This window comes from Suncus etruscus, chromosome 1 (genome assembly GCF_024139225.1).
Source record: "Suncus etruscus isolate mSunEtr1 chromosome 1, mSunEtr1.pri.cur, whole genome shotgun sequence".
Taxonomy (NCBI): Eukaryota; Metazoa; Chordata; class Mammalia; order Eulipotyphla; family Soricidae; genus Suncus; species Suncus etruscus.
In genome coordinates this window covers 100,577,568-100,594,295 of record NC_064848.1, presented here as the reverse complement: position 1 = coordinate 100,594,295, position 16,728 = coordinate 100,577,568, and the positions used below count along the sequence as shown (strand labels likewise).

The 16,728-nt window shown below is 34.0% G+C and overlaps 1 protein-coding gene across 1 annotated transcript in view; it reads left to right on the top strand.

Annotated features, from left to right (window-relative positions):
• Positions 1-293: 293 nt before the first annotated feature.
• ZNF804B (zinc finger protein 804B) overlaps positions 294-16,728 on the top strand; it is a 572,377-nt gene continuing 555,942 nt past the window's right edge. Inside the window, exon 1 of the mRNA XM_049768850.1 lies at positions 294-542. Coding sequence (XP_049624807.1) covers positions 435-542 — 108 coding nt within the window. The 5' untranslated portion in view covers positions 294-434. The remainder of the gene's footprint in view (positions 543-16,728) is intronic.

Genomic DNA, 16,728 nt, shown 5'->3' with positions numbered 1-16,728 from the left:
CCCAGGAACTCCGGGTCCGGCCCCGGGTTCGAAGGCGGGGCCGGAGCCCAGGGGGAGGCTCCGCCAAGTTGTCCTGCAAAGAATCCGAATCAATCCATCAATCCTCGGTCCGGCTAACGAGCAGCGCGCCCCGCGTCGGAACAGCATGCGGACTGTCGCCCCCGGCCCCCCAAGCGTCCGCCAGGGCTGCAGGAGCCCCGCGCGGACTGAGGAGCGGGGACGCGCGCCCAGCGAACGCGTCGCGTCCTCCGCTGCCTGACGGACGGACTGACTGGCTGGGTGACTGACGAGCCGGCCGCTTCTTCTCGGGAGGTGGCAGTCGCGGGCGCTGCTGAGGGAGCAGCCAGCCAGCCAGCCAGCCAGGCGGCATCGCCACAAGCGCCCGCGCCCGCCGAGGAGTGGAGATCGCAGCCTCCCATCCCACTCCGACCCACATGGCTTGCTACCTGGTCATCAGTTCGAGGCATCTCAGCAATGGGCACTGCCGGGGCATTAAAGGCGTCTTCAGGGGCCCCCTCTGCAAGAACGGATCTCCTTCTCCGGTAACCTGCACAACCCCTCCACCACACGCGCGCGCACACAGACACACACATACACACACCACACGCGCGCGCACACACACGGTCCACGGCAGAATGGATGGAGCGGGAGAGTTGTCCGTCCCGGTGCATTGAATGAGGGGTGGAAGGGTGGCCTGGATCTGGAGGTCGAGTGCATAGATTTACTTAGTTTCTAGACAGATTGGTACCCAAGGAGGTTTGTGTGTGTGTAGTGTGTGTTTGTGTGTGTACACACGTGTCTTTTCAAGACTGTCTTTAGCCTCGATGATGCTCTGGATGAACGTACACCGCAGGGCCAAGAAGGTGGCTCCTTTGCTCTGTGTCAAGTTGTGCGTCGGCTGATTGGGTCCGTGGAGAAAGTTTGAGTGGCACTTTGGAGCCAGGTTCTGTGGAGTCGTCCAGTTGGGCCTCGTTTGCAAATTCTGCTCTGACTTTTTAAAAGAATGAACACTTCGTCGTGTTGGCGGGGGTGGGGAGGGTGAGAGGTTTTAAGAAAGGAAGAGTATTGGATCCTGGAGTTGTGATTAAATTGAATTTTTAACTATGGAGGATCTGTAAGGAAAGGTACTGCTCTAAGAGAAAGATTTAACCCTATAGGTTGATTTATTACATTACAAATAAATTCACATACCGTAGTTTGAGAGTTTGTATTTTGATCTTGAAAAACTTGTGAGAGTTTGATTTATTCAAACCTTTTAATAAAACGTTGTCGTAATCATATGACTAATGGTAGACTGAAGATTTAACATTTTGAGGGACAAATGTCATAATATAGATCTTATATGCAAAAATATTGAATATGAATAGATATTCTTGGGTATACATTTCATGTTAAAAGTTGTGAGTAGCAAAAGTTAAGAATAAGTTTTCTAGTTTAATATGAAAGTGATTATTTTGAGTCTGTATAGTGAGTAGAAACTTAGTTGCTTTATTTATTTAGTACTTTCCATCATGATATTGCATCATTAGCATGATTTTTTAAATTGTGTTGCATTATAAAAATCTTTAAGGACTGACTATATGTGCTTTGAGTGAGAAATCTAAGATTAGAAAGTGCAAACACCCAGAGATATCACTAGGAATCCTACTTACGACCATTTATTCTTCACATGCTTTCATGTGTTGTACAAAGTGGGTCGATGCAACACCCCCCAGCATGCCATGCTGAATCAGAAGTGGTAGATGGAATATACTGTATCTATTGTATACAATATAAATAAGCTGTATATTAGCCTTAAAATTAAACTCAGAGGTAAAAGGATCTCACAGAATTGTCATTGATAAAGCTCAAGTTCAATCCTTCTAAGTATCTACTCAGAATCTTTCCTATTTTTAAAAATTATTCTGATCGGGTTTCTCAAGACTCAGCAAATCTTCATATTTATTAACCAATTCACAATGTCAGAATCACCCTCAGAGCAAACTTAATTCTTCCAGATTCTTCTTTAAGCGTCTTTTTGTCTTGAAAATACAATGTTTCATCTTTCTCTAATGTATTATTTTTTATCATTTGGTAATCTTAAACTGTCTTCCAAAATTCTTGAGGAAATAAAATTAAATAGTAAGTTTAGTCTATGTACATTAATAATTCACAGGATAATGGGAGAACTGATTCATAGTTTCTACACTGTTGAATTCTATTTAGTTTGGCTAGAGGATGATGTTAATCATATACAAATCTGAAGAGAATTTCTGTCCCATGAATAGTGTTCTTCCTTCACCATTATAGTTATTCTTTTCCTGGGATCCTGATTGATCCCACGGGGCTTAGTCATAAGAATATGGATGAGAAGAAAATCCATAAACCACATGGCTCTGCTGACTGACCAGATGTTCACATTCATGGATACTATTCTAATTCACAACTGGACTGGTGTTTTATGAGATACTAATTTCCATCCTGTATTATTAAGGCATTATACTGTGTTTTCTTTGATATTTATTCATTCAGGGGTACTTAATTTAAATATTGGCAATATTTAAGCTCAAATCATTTGTTTATGTACGTCTAAACCAGACTTATATAGTTTATTTGCTCTTTTTTCACATTTTACTATGGAGTTTGAATGACTTTATCAGGAGTGCAGTAATTCTCTTATTTTGGTCAGTATGATAATTTGATATTGATTCATTCCTATATCATGCTCAGATTTTGGAGACAAGTCAAAAATGTTTCCATATATAAAACAGTTTTTCTTTCTAAATTATTACAGGTCTAACCCCTGGACTTAGACCCTGGAACAATTAACTAAGAGTTTCTTGGTCCATACGATATTATGATTGTCTATTAATTAGTTCTGAAGCATGAAACTTAAAGCTATATTTATATGTTATTTCATTTTTTATATTTAGCAATACACACTCCAGTTACTTTCAGGTCCATCCAAATTATTGATTTTTTTCATTAGTACAAACATTAAATGCATGGTTTTATAAGTCACAATTACCTAAAGAATAAAAATTATGGCTAATCTGAAAATGCCTTTTTTCAAACTTGAGACCTATATTGTTCTGATTGTCTTTTCTATAAATGACTTGGATTATTTTTACTCAGATAGTTTTGTACTATGAGTCAGGGTAACAGGAGTTACTTTAACTAATTGTAATTACATTTTTATATTACTTTTTAATTTATTTTAATCTTTGTCCATCCAATTTATTTGGAGTGGTTTAAAAATATATGTATTACTATAACTGAATGATTATGTTTTGTAGTTTTCTTTTAGGAAAGAGCAAAACAACAATTACTTTTAGATAAAATCAATATGTTGTTATGTATTTATGATTTAAGTATAATTACATCACAATTACATAATATAAATGAATATTTTACTGTTTATAGATATGATTATTCAGTTATATGTGTATATTTATCATGTTCAGGTTACAGCTGTAGAATCTGAGTATGTAATATTAAAATTGATTTACAAAGGGGAATACAATTTATACAAAGGATTTACTTTAGGAATATTTAATAAATATGTGGAATTCTTGTAATCAAAGCTTAATGAGATACTTGAGAAATAAATAATTTTAACCAAAAATTTCTATAGATCAATAAACTAAAATTTCTAGATTGAAATTGGACGACTCCTATCTTCAACATGGAAACTTGCAAATGTTATATCACTCTTTATTTTGGATTCTTTTTTTTTTTCTTTTGTTTTTTTGGACCACACCCGGCGGTGCTCAGGGGTTATTCCTGGCTATCTGCTCAGAAATAGGTCCTGGCAGGCATGGGGGACCATATGGGACACCGGGATTCGAACCAACCACCTTTGGTCCTGGATCGGCTGCTTGCAAGGCAAACGCCGCTGTGCTATCTCTCCGGGCCCCATTTTGGATTCTTGATGTGAGAAAGATAAGAACTTATTCATCTTAGTTAGAATGTGAATAATTAATTTTTATTACCTTAAATTACTTTAAATCAGAGATAGATTCATGAAAATACAAAGGAAAGTCATAGGATACTTGTCTTGTTCATAGCTGACCCTGGTTCTACACCTGGTGTCCCATATTGTTCCAAAAGAGCCATCATAAAGAATTCCTAATTTCAGAGCCAGGAGTTATCCCTAAATATCTCTGGGAGTGCCCCCAAAACCAAAAAAAATAATGGGGAGGTTGACAATAATATTGTATAGTGTTTAAGAGCAAATGTCTCAAATTTTAGAAAATACATTTTCATTCTTCTACGTTTTGGGATATTAATACCTTACTCTAATACAGTTCTAAAATAATACATCCTATGACTTTAAAAATTGATAATATGTATGTACTTGATACATGCACTTTTATCTGTGTTTGAGCACAGAAAGTTTCTACCTCCAAATATGTTAATAATAAAACTTTGTTATAATTAGTTTTTTATTAAGAACATAAACAATAAATGAATTTATATTTTCTCTGAAATTTTAAGTAAATTATCCTAGTACCATGTCTAAATTCAGTAAAGCCAGTGCTGTCTTTTTCTTAGGATGATATTTATATATTTGAATTTTTGCATAATATAATATCTCACATTATATTCAGAAATGATATAGTTTATGTAATCTGTGGGTAGGTAATAGTATAACAAGTAGTCAGTATATATATTAACTGTTAATTATCATCATACTGTTATATATTTAGTTTGTTATTTTTCTTTTGGAGCTTGGATAGATATTTTCTTTTCTTTTCTCTTTAATTTTTTGATTTTGGGCCACACCTGGCAGTGCTCAGGGGATACGATTGATTCTGCACTCAGGAATCACTCCTGGAGGGCTCAAGAGACCATATGGGATGCCGAGGCTTGAACCTGGGCCATGTGCAAGATAAATGTATTGCCCGCTATGCAATTACTCCACCCTTAGATGATACTTTCTTAAGAAATGCTTATTTACTAGAGTAACAAAGAAAATATCCTAAAATATGTGTTTCAAAATATATTTTGTTCTCCACTGAAACTATATGTGAAGGAATATCATATTTCTATCTAATGGTCTTCAAACTACAGCCCGTGGGCCACATATTGTATTTGTTCCCATTTTGTTTCTTCACTTCAAAATAAGATATATTCAGTTTGTATAGGAATTTGTTTATAGGTTTTGTTTTGACTATAGGCTGGCCCTCCAGTGGTCTGAGAAATAGTGTTTAAAAAGTTTGAGGATTAATTAATTTAATTCTACACAATTGATTGAGATATTGAATTCTTTTGTTAGTTTTTATGTCTTCTTATATTTTACAAGTGTTGACAATTGATAAATAGGAGAGAACATATGAACAAGATAATGTTCTAAATTAATCAAAAATAGATTTAAAAGTCCTTGCTTTTTGTTGTTCTTTTTGGGCCACACCTGATACTAATCAGGATTTATTTATTTCTGGTTCTCAAGATTTACTCCTGGTGGTGATCAGGGGACCAGGAATAGAAAGGATTGAATATGAGTCAGCTTCATGTAAGGCAACCTTACTTTCTATATTATACCTTGCTGTATTATCACAATTGTATAGTTATGAATAAAAGAAGTTTTAGATAAAATTAACTACCTCAATGGTAAGCTGATTTAGAGAAATCTTTAGAAAAAGAAATCAGTGCAGTTACAACCACACTTTCTTCTTTTAAAGTGCCTTAAAGTTGTATGTATTTTCATTATGTTTAATAAGTACATGTTAAACACTTCCCCTGAATGGTCTCAAATTGATGAACTTTTATGCGCTGACTATAATTATAAAAATATGCTCTCCCATAAAGAAAATACCTGCTTCTTATTTTTTTTATTCCTGAATACATACTCCTTCCTTTCATATTGAAACTTTCAGTTACTTTTAATAAAATAATACTGTTCTAGGGGCCAGAGCAGTGACACAAGCAGTATGGCTTCTGTCTCATATGCTCCTTCAAGCCAGGAGCGATTTCTGAGTGCATAGCTAGGAGTAACCCCTGAGAGTAACAGGGTATGACCCCAAAAAAACAAACAAAAATACTGTTATAGTTCTTATACTTGTTTTCTTTGTTATATAAAGTTTTGAAGTAAGCAATTGTGCTTTTTTTGTCTTTTTTAGTTCTTTTCTCCTTCCTCTGAGTTCAAAAACAACACAAAGGGGAACACTTATACTAGTAACAGGGTTGGGGGCAAAGCAGAGGATATGGGATGCATGCTGGGATCAAGGTTGGAGGGAGAACAACACTGGTAGTGGGAACGCCCTTGATTCAATTTCACTATGTATGTAACTAAAATATTACTGTGAAAGATTTGTAATTCACTTTGGTCACAATAAAATTATTAAAAAATAAAACTTTTATTTGGCATTTAATAATTTTGAAAAGGAATGTCAGCTTCTTAGAATTTGTATTCACTTGTGTTTCTCTAGAAACTTTCTGTATTAAGAAAAATCAAATGAATATTTGAATGCAATAATTTGTTACTTGTTATGTTTACATCTTTATTTTAAATGAAAGTTGATAGGTTAAATCTCTTGGCTTATTTACAAACACCTATTGACAAAGATGATTCTGTTTGAGGTTTCTTCCCTATTATTTGGAAATAACATAAGAGTAAGACATCATATGCAGGCTAAATTGATATAGAATTTTTTTAAAAAGAAAAACTGTTATAATGGTGTAGTTTTTATTACATATTACATAAAAATCTTTCTTTTCTTTTTTTTTGTGTTTGTTTTTGGGTCACACCGGCAGCACCCAGGAGTTACTCCTGGCTCTATGCTCAGAAATCACTTTTTTTGGAAGGCTCGGGGGACCTTATGGGATGCCGGGATTAGAACAACCATCTTTCTACATGCAAGGCAAATGCCCTACCTCCATGCTATCTTTCTGGCCCATACATAAAAATGTTTTTCTTGCCTTAAGACTTTAAAGGGCTTAAAATATCAATAGTTTTGAAACAGTAAATGAAGCAAGAAACAAAAATTAATTTTAATTTTATATTAGTTTATTAAGTGCATTTCAGTGTAAAGATGATCTATGTATTTAAATGCAGATTGAAGGATAGTTTTATATACATATACATATTTGTAAGTATATAATTTGAATCAAAATTGAAATAAAAATGTTTCTGATTTTAGCAAATAGATATTTTTAATTAATCTTAGACAGGCAACACTCCTTAAGGGTTGTTTTAATTTCAGGATGATTTACCAAATAAGGTTTAGAAACAGAAATGTTTGCATATTTTTATGAATAAATAAAGTCATCCTTGATTGAAAATATCTATCAAGAATTTAAAAAGATTCTGGAAATATTCATTAAGGAAACTTATTTTTCTTAGTTGAAACTAAGTGATTATTGGTTTATTGAATTACACAAAATAATGTTATGTAGGATTTCAAGTGGAAAGCATACTTTTTTGTTTGTTTTTTGGGCCACACCCTGTGATGCTCAGGGATTACTCCTGGCTATGAGCTCAGGAATTGTTCTTGGCTTGAGGTACCATATAGCATGCCGGGGATCAGACCGAGGTCCCTCCTGAGTCAGCAACCTGCAAGGCAAATAAATGCCCTACTGCTGTGCTACTGCTCCATCCCGGAAGGTGTACTTTTTCTATTTTGGATTTACACCCAGTGGTACTCGGGCGCTACTTCTTGCTCAGTGCTCATGGATTGCTTCCTTTGTGCTTAGTAGGAGAACCATTTGGTATTAGGGATTACACCTGGGACTCCTACATAGAAAGATTAAATTCTGACTCTAAGCTCTCTCCATAACCCATGAAAATATATATGCAGATTATATAATATATAAATATATAATTATATTAATAAACACTATATATTTTATAGTATATTATATAATATATAGTATATATTAATATGATATTAATATATATGTATAGATGGGATTGAACACAGGGCCCAGTGAGTAAAGGGGCTTTAAAATATATTTAATAGTACTTTAATTTTATGAGATGACACATTGTACATGTGTTAAACAAATTCAATCCAGTTTTGATGCTTAAAATTTAAATGGAAAAAGAGGAATACATTTTAATATATGTAAGGAAACTAAATCTTTAACTTTTATTTTATTATTCTTTAGTATGAAACCCAGAAATAGATCTATGTTTCATCAAAGTAATGGTGATTGGTTTGGCCTACAATGTAATATAAAGTCCTAACTTTGGCTTATCTATTTCCAATCTAAATTTAACTTTTTCTATGATCCTACATTTTATATTTTATTGCTTTAATGCAAAAGTTGTTAGGTGAATTATATCTGATGTAAAATATTATAAATTAATCAAATGTAGAATATCTAAGTATAGTGATATTGCTCAAAATTTGAGCTCTGAGAATGATTCATAGAGAGCATTCATTTTGTTCATTTGTAGCAAGTATAATTAGGGTTGCCAAATTCTTGCTTTGACAACTGCCAAATACTTATTGGCAAGTTTTATTTCACTTCTGTGTGGGAGAAAGAGGCTTTTTCCTAAACAATCTTTTACCTCCTTGTTATTCTTGCGATAGGTCTTATTCCTTTAATGCTTATCATTTTTTCCAGAACTTTTTGGCTTATGTGTAAGTATTGCTATATACTTAAAATTTTAGAGGTAAGCCTATTAAAATCGTGAGAACTTTACTGTTTCCCTAGCCAATAAAGGTTTTTTTTTCTCTACTTACCATCCCTACATAACTCATTTTGAGTTCAGTATTTAAGTTCAGTATTCAGTACTTCCCATATCTCCATTCAGATCCCACCTACAAATGTCCTTCCTACAGCAATTACTCAGCACTTCCTTTGTCTCCTGTACCTCCCCAGCAATAGATAAATACAGTAAGCACCCGCCATATGTCCTTTTCAGATACACTTTTTGAAATGAATAATTATATTCCTTATCATTTTTCCTGGCAAAGGAGACTATATAAGTTTCCTTTATGTAAGGGAATAAATACTATATTTTAGTCATCGATTAACTATTTGAATGAACATATAGATTTCTCAGCCTACATGTTTATTTGTTTCATCTGAAGGTTAATTAAAGAGACATATAGATGGATGGTTATATTATATTTTCATACTCATGCTTTTCAGAATTCTTGGATAGCATAACATTTTTTATGTTCTACCTATATCTTCAATATTTAAATCTATTTTTCCACCTGATCTTGTGTTTCAGTCAACTAAATTGCAAAGTCCTTGACAGTTGTGTGTTAATAAACCTTTATGGCACTGCATATAGTATTCTACAGTATTCTCTTTTGCCTTCATTTATTGACAAATACAATCTATATTCTCTCTTATTAATGGGGTGCCATCTCATAAGTTGTTACTGAGCTTTATATTAATATTTATATATTTATTTTATTGGCTTGCTGACCCTGATTATTTATATATATGTTTATTGCTCTCTATTTTATCTTAAGGACTCTACTGTTATCCTAAAGAGCTGAACACAACTTCTTGTTTAATATTTTACTAGTAAAATAGAACTTTTTTTTTTTAGTTTTTAGTTTTTGGGCCACACCCTGTGACAGTCAGGGGTTACTCTTGTCTCTGCACTCAGAAATCACTTCTGGCTTGGATGACCATATGGAACACCAGGAGATTGGAACCGCGGTTTGTCCTAGGTTAGCATGTGCAAGGCAAATGCCCTACCGCTTGTGTACTGCCCCGGCCCTAAAATAGAAATTTTTAATAGAAATTTAATTTATATAAATATGTTTGTTTGATCCTGGTGATAGTTCTATGAAGAAAAAGTTCTCATATAATACTTTATCAAGTTTAGTAAGAATGTTTTAGAATACAAACTATTCTAGTGATAGGTTAAGTGGTCACCAGTTAAATGATAAGGTTTGTCATTTTAATATCTACCAAGACATTAAATGCTAATTGTTTCAAACATAATTTAATATTTTCTGTTAATGAAAATTGTAGAGGCTTTTCTTTTATATAACTATATCAGAAAATATATTGTTAAATATATAGAAATTGGCCACATCTATAGCTAAAATGTGTTCAATAATTAGTTAATTCATATTTTTATAAGTATATGTAATAACTTCTGAAAACTGAGTCACCATTATAAAGTTATCACTTTATCCCTGTTTTCTGTTTAGGAATGTGCAGTAAGGAGGGAATGTTATTGTTGCCTTATACCTTTTTATATATCTCCCTTTCTCTCCTCTTCTTTTCTTTCTTTCATTCTGTCTTACTCAGTGACCACTAAAGCTCTTGAGAAGCACTATACTCAGAAGTAAGTTACTCTAAGGTTTTTAGCCAACTTTCTTAAATCCTGAAAATTATCAATTTTATTCAGTGCACTATAGTTTAGTTAGTGCTTATTTTTCTTAAATCAATCCTGTCCACATAAGGAACTTGAACTTTTACTAATAAATAAATTTCAACTAAAATACCTGGTCATTTAAAAGGGGACATACAGAGAGTTTGTAATACTCCCTAGAATGGACAGTGTCAGATTTATTATATGGTCAGTTGCTTAATCCAAAAAAGCTTTTGTTATAATTGTTAATAAATATTTTATTTCTCTGTCTCTTTTATAGGATATGAATATAAAATTTATTTTACCTCTCTTTCACATATATTGTTTGATATATCACTTGGTACAAACTAATGATTCCCCAGAGGTATCCTCTTTGTAATTGTAAAGACATAAATCTCTACCTTTCTTTGTAAAAGGACTTTGTAGATAGAACTACTGGTGTTGATAAGATAATTCTGATTATGTAGGTGGGCCCAGTTTAATCACAAAGGATCTTATAAAAGTAGGCAGAAATATCAATGAAAAGAGAGGCTGTGACTATGCTAGACTGCTGGCTTTGAAATAGAGGAAAGGGATACAAGGCAAGGAATGAAATTGACCTCTAGGAGCTCTGCCTCTACCACTACAGTCTCCAGAAAAAAGCACAGCTCTGCACACTACTTGATTATCGATAATGGGAATTCTGATTTAAAGAAAAATAAGATAAAAATTATGTGCTCACTAAAATGATTGGTACTCTTGTGAGCTTAATTCAATGAATGCTAAGTCTCATACCTCTAAATAAATGTCTGTATTACCTTTTTTCTTTTAATTATTGATCAAAAGTATACCTTGAAGAAGCAAGAGGGTAGATGATCCCCTTTCAGTATAATATCCCACTAGCTGTTTAGAATAAATTTTATAATATTTTTATTAACTCAAATAAAGGATGGAAAATCATAATGACATATTTTAGGCATATTCCTGCATTATATACATACATATTGAAATTTCTACAATTTAAAGTCATTAAGATACCTTTTAAATGTTATACACAGTTTGAAATATAAAATTCTAGTAGTTCTTATAGTTTGAAAGGTAAGTAATCATATATTTATTAAAATAATTCACATTTCAAATGGCACCTACTCTTTGCCAATATACTCTCTGTACACCATATATATCATCTATATACATCTATATACAGAGAATAAGCATAAAAGCTCAAGAAGAATAATTTAAATTAGAACTGGAAAATGTATAGCTTATGTGTCATGTAAGACCCATCAAATCATATGGCCTGGCCTCAGTACACTATGGAAAAATATATACTTCTTAAGGTCCATCTGTCTGTATTGTATGACTTTTGAATAATGTTATAAGTATTCTAATGACACTTATAGAAAAATATATCTCATCCCTATTTTAGGGACACATCTTAAGGACTATTTTCATTTGTTTAGTCTTTGGTTTGAACATGTAAAATTTTTCTGTGGGGCAAACATTAGTTATAATTTTAGAATTTTTCATCATTTCCTATATAAGACATCTAAAAGCAAAGTATCTAAATGCTAAGTTATTTTTAAAGCTTTGTTTTCAAGAACGACATAATATGAATATTGTCACAAGTTATAAATATCAGATTTTTTGTATTTGGTTTTGTTTGTGTGTATGTTTTATTTTGGGGTGAGTCACACCCAGCAGCGCTCAGGGGTTCCTTCTGACTCTATGCTCAGAACTTGCTCCTGGCAGGCTCAGGGAATATATTGGGTGCCGGGATTCGAACCACCATCCTTCTGTATGCAAGGTAAACACCCTACCTCAATGTTATCTCCCCGGCCCCTGGTTTTGTGTTTTATATAACTATGTTCAGGACTTACTCTGCACTCAGGCAACACTCCTAGAAGAAATCAGGAGTCCAAATGGGTGTGGGGTTCAAGTCTGGGTTAGCTGTGTATAAGACTTCAACTTACCCACTGTACTATCTTTTTTTTTTTTTTTCAATGAACCAGTTATATAGATGCAGAATAATCAACTCATTGGAATTTCCTGGTGAGTTTCTTACCAAGTGTTATTCACTTCCAAATGGCTATAATGTCCTTAACAACAGATTAAAAATTACCTTATTAAACAATGTTTAATGAATTTTAGAATAATAAAGCATTTGCAACTCAATTGATATCAAACTGCTAAATACGCCCTCTGTTTTGGGGAGATTTTGGAATAGGTAATGACAGTGTTTCAGCTGCTGTAGTTTTCTACTTCTCTTTGGCTGGTTGATTCTAACTTGTTATTTGAAGCAAATGAACAAAAGAATACTGATTAGGTAAGACTTAATGTATTTATGCTAATAAAACACATGAATATATCCAGCATGACATCTGTGAAGTATTTTATTATCTTTTCTTTAATATTAAAACTCAAAGATCCAGCAATAGTGTAGTGTTGATGTATGGCAGTTGGACTTGGACACCTTTGTATAACCCCACTGTATGAATGTTAAAATTAGACACCGCCCCTGAAACACCCCCCTTGAACACACCTCTTGAACACAACCCTTGAACACACCTTTTGGACACACTCCTTGGACAGGCTCCCTTCTTATGCCAGGTATATAAGGAAAAAAACTTGGATAGTGACCAGAGGGGCCCTTTGCTGGTGTGTGTGTGTGTGTGTGTGTGTTGTGGGGGGAAGCAGAGATAAATTATTGGATAGATGAATTCTGCTTTCTATCTATTCCTTTCTCTTTCTTCTATGAACCCAGGGCCTGGCAGGTGAATCCTCCCTGCCCGCAAGTCAAATCCCTAGGGAGCAGCAGAAGGCCTTAGACTCAGGAAGAATAAAAAGTGTACTTGTTTCACTTTACTCTCTATTCTCTCTCCTGTCTGAGGCAGTCATTTGCTACATGTTTCGCGTCCCTGGGTTGGCTCTTAGCCCCACCCGGCAGCTGGGTTCCACAGCCCCTGTAAGTCTTGCAGCATTGGGCCTTGGCAGTCTCGGGCGCTGCACCAGGCAGCCCTGCCGTTCTAGTAGCTTTGGGCTTTTGCAATGTAGCTTTAAAAAACCTATTACAGTGGTTAGGATTAGCTCTGTTGTGTTTTTGATACTTAAGAGGATATGTGAATTTTGTAGTTAGTGGCAAGATAACAGTAAATTATGAAAGTAAAGGCATCTCTCACTTGGACTTCTCATAAAAATGATATTTATGTTCAAATAATATGTAAACTTTATTACAAAAGTTTTTATAATAGTACACACATGCACAATGATTAAGTACACATTTGTGTTATTATGGAAACATAACTATTACCAAGATTATGATAAAATGCAAACAATTATTTTATTAATCAATCTTAATTTACATACATTTATTTTTATTTTAAAGCACGTTTTATTGGTATATTAAGGTTTTAAAATGCTATAAAATTATGAAGTATAAGATTCACATTACTTTAAATGTCAGAAAATTACTGCATCACTATTAATATTCTAGTGTCATCACTCAATCAATATGACTTTTTCTTCCCATTTCTTCCCTACTCTTAATATTTCCATATGGAAATGAGTTTGAATATATTTTAATTTTTGTTCAAGTTCATCGTTCATGTTCTAATAATCATAAGTTACACTATTTGATTTGGGTGATGTTGCTGGAAGAAATTTTGTCTTATATAATTATCTTCTAAAATTATAATAAAAGAATTTTGTAAAACTGCTTTATAAGACAAATTAATAGAGTAAAAACCTTCCTTATATGGTCTTTCCATTAGTATATGCTATAGATTTGTGGTTTTTTTTTTTTTTTTTTTTTTGGTTTTTGGGCCACACCGAGCAGTGCTCAGGGGTTACTCCTGGCTGTCTGCTCAGAAATAGCTCCTGGCAGGCACGGGGGACCATATGGGACACCGGGATTCGAACCAACCACCTTTGGTCCTGGATCGGCTGCTTGCAAGGCAAACGCCGCTGTGCTATCTCTCCGGGCCCAGATTTGTGTTTTTTTTTAATCATGCTATTCTACTTTTGTGATCTTTAAGGTACATTCCACCTTTGAAACTGATAGAGAAATACACTTTCTCCGGTGTCTCCATCTGATTCCTTGTGTGAAACTGCAAGCTTAAAGTCCACAATATGAGAAAGATAAACAAACTCAAAGTTTCTTACCACACTGCTTAGAAAAAATCATTAGTATTTGACCAGTGGTTTGAAGGCTGTTTAATTTTTAAAGTCATGATACATATTCGTTGTTCAAAGAAAAACTTATGAACTATTTGGGGTCAAGGTGAGGAGTAATTCAGTGTTAAAAAGATTTATCCATTCCTTCTATCCAAGAAGGTAAACTATATCTGTATATAAGACTGGAGCTTTATGATTTTAACATACCTTCAATGGCCCATTAAAGGTAAATAAGCTGTTTTAAAAAATTAGCTATAATTATTCTATTTCCTGGATTAGCCTAATCACATTGACCCTTACATTACTAAGCATATGATTTCATATGTTTCATTCTATATTTGAATTTATATTAAAAATGTAGGATAACTTTGGGAATTCAATAGTTTCCTAACAGATAAACCAAATAATCTCAAGAAATTTTATACAGAATGGATTGCTCAAGGGAGGCAGGCTTTATATAGAGTCCATAGGTATTAATAGGTTCAGGATAAAAATAAATGCACAGATGCTTGGTCTGGGAGATTTTTAATATTTTTAGCATTGAAATAAAAATTAGGTTATCCTTCAATTAGGTATCAGAATCATTCATGAAATCATTAATTCAGTCACATACATTGCACTTATTATCAAAAATAAACTATGTGGCTGGTCTGAGTGCAGTGGTGTTTAGAATTAGTTGATCACAGCCAGTTACAGATTTGTTCCTTCTGCATTCCTACTGCTTAACTTGACTAGCCTTAAAAAAATAAAAACTATGTGCCTATCACTTCCTGATCATGTAGCAAATCTAAAAAATAAATTTGTGAAAGGAACATACATTTTCTTGCATTCACCAGGTAGTCTTGGTGATAGTATTACCTATTGTACTTTAGTGAGAGAACATCTTTTTTCTGATGTACTAGAAAGAAAAAAGTCAAGGGAGGCTTTGAAAGTGATGAACTAATGGGGGTGAAGAGATAAGGCTTTTGCCTTGCATGCAGAAGGTCGGTGGTTTGAATCCCGGCATCCCATGTGGTCCCCCAAGCCTGCCAAAAGCGATTTCTGAGCCTGGAGTCAGAAGTGACCCCTGAGTGCTGCCAGGTGTGACCCCAAAACCAAAAAAAAAAAAAAAAAAAAAAAAAAAGAAAAGAAAAAGGTAACGAAAGAGAGATTTCTATGCTGTATATATGGAGAGTAGGTCCCAGAATGGAGCACATATGTCATATTTTAAGATTTAGACCTATATAGTTCTAAGTTTTTTTTTAAATCTGTAGACCTATCTATTTTTTATTATTTTTCTATTTTGTTCATATTTCTTGGAAATTTTATTTGAAACTTTCACCACTTGTATAATGCCTGGGCAATAAGGTCAGGTTGCCTATAATCCTACTAACCCCATGTTTAATATAGCCAAGAGGGCAGTACCAATCAAATTATTATCTGACTGCTATAGATATGCTACAAATTTAGACTCTAGGAAAGAAATTATGACATACTAGACTAACTTCTGTATGGTATATCTGGGTGACTTTGTTATCTATGTATGGGGCAGAAGCTGGATAGTTTACCTTTCATAGAGTAGGTTTAGTATTTTTCTGTCTGTGAAGTAATATCCATTCTTTGTGGTAAATGCCCAGTAGTGCAAATTAGATAATATTAAATGCAAATAGATTTATAATCACATTTCATCCTACTATTTACACCTCATTGTGAATAAAAAAAGACACTTAGGAAAGATTCATCTTAGATGTCTTAGGTATCATATTCTTAGAAGATAAAGAAATGCTTCAAAAGATAACATGAGTATATTTTGTGTACACTGTAGATGAGATTTGATTTAAAGCTCTGCTTTGGAATGGTTTCAGGGGTCATAGAGCAGTGATATTCTTTTGACATGGAATCACCTCAACAGATTTAAAGATACTGAAGATTACAAACTCAAAGATGATTCTGAGGTATTATCATGGTTGATGCCTGGCCCTTCTCCTTGTTTTTCAGGCATATGAGAAAGACATTAGAACTTTAAAACTTTCCATGAGAATCAAATAAGGAAAACCTGATCATCTCTGCTCTACAAAGTAAGGCTACAGTGAGGAAAAGTGGAGTTAGGAAAAAGAAGAGTTGAGAGGCCTACCATAGAAAAGTCTGTTCTTTCCTTCTCAGTGTGTGCATGTGTGTGTGTGTGTGTGTGTGTGTGTTTGTGTGCATACTTTTTACCTCAAGTTTCCAGTAAAAAATTGCATTGAAATTGATAGTTTATGTCTTCAGTTTTACAAATCATTGTGGAGCCCTTATCTGTGCCGAAATTTTACCAGGAGCTAAGGATA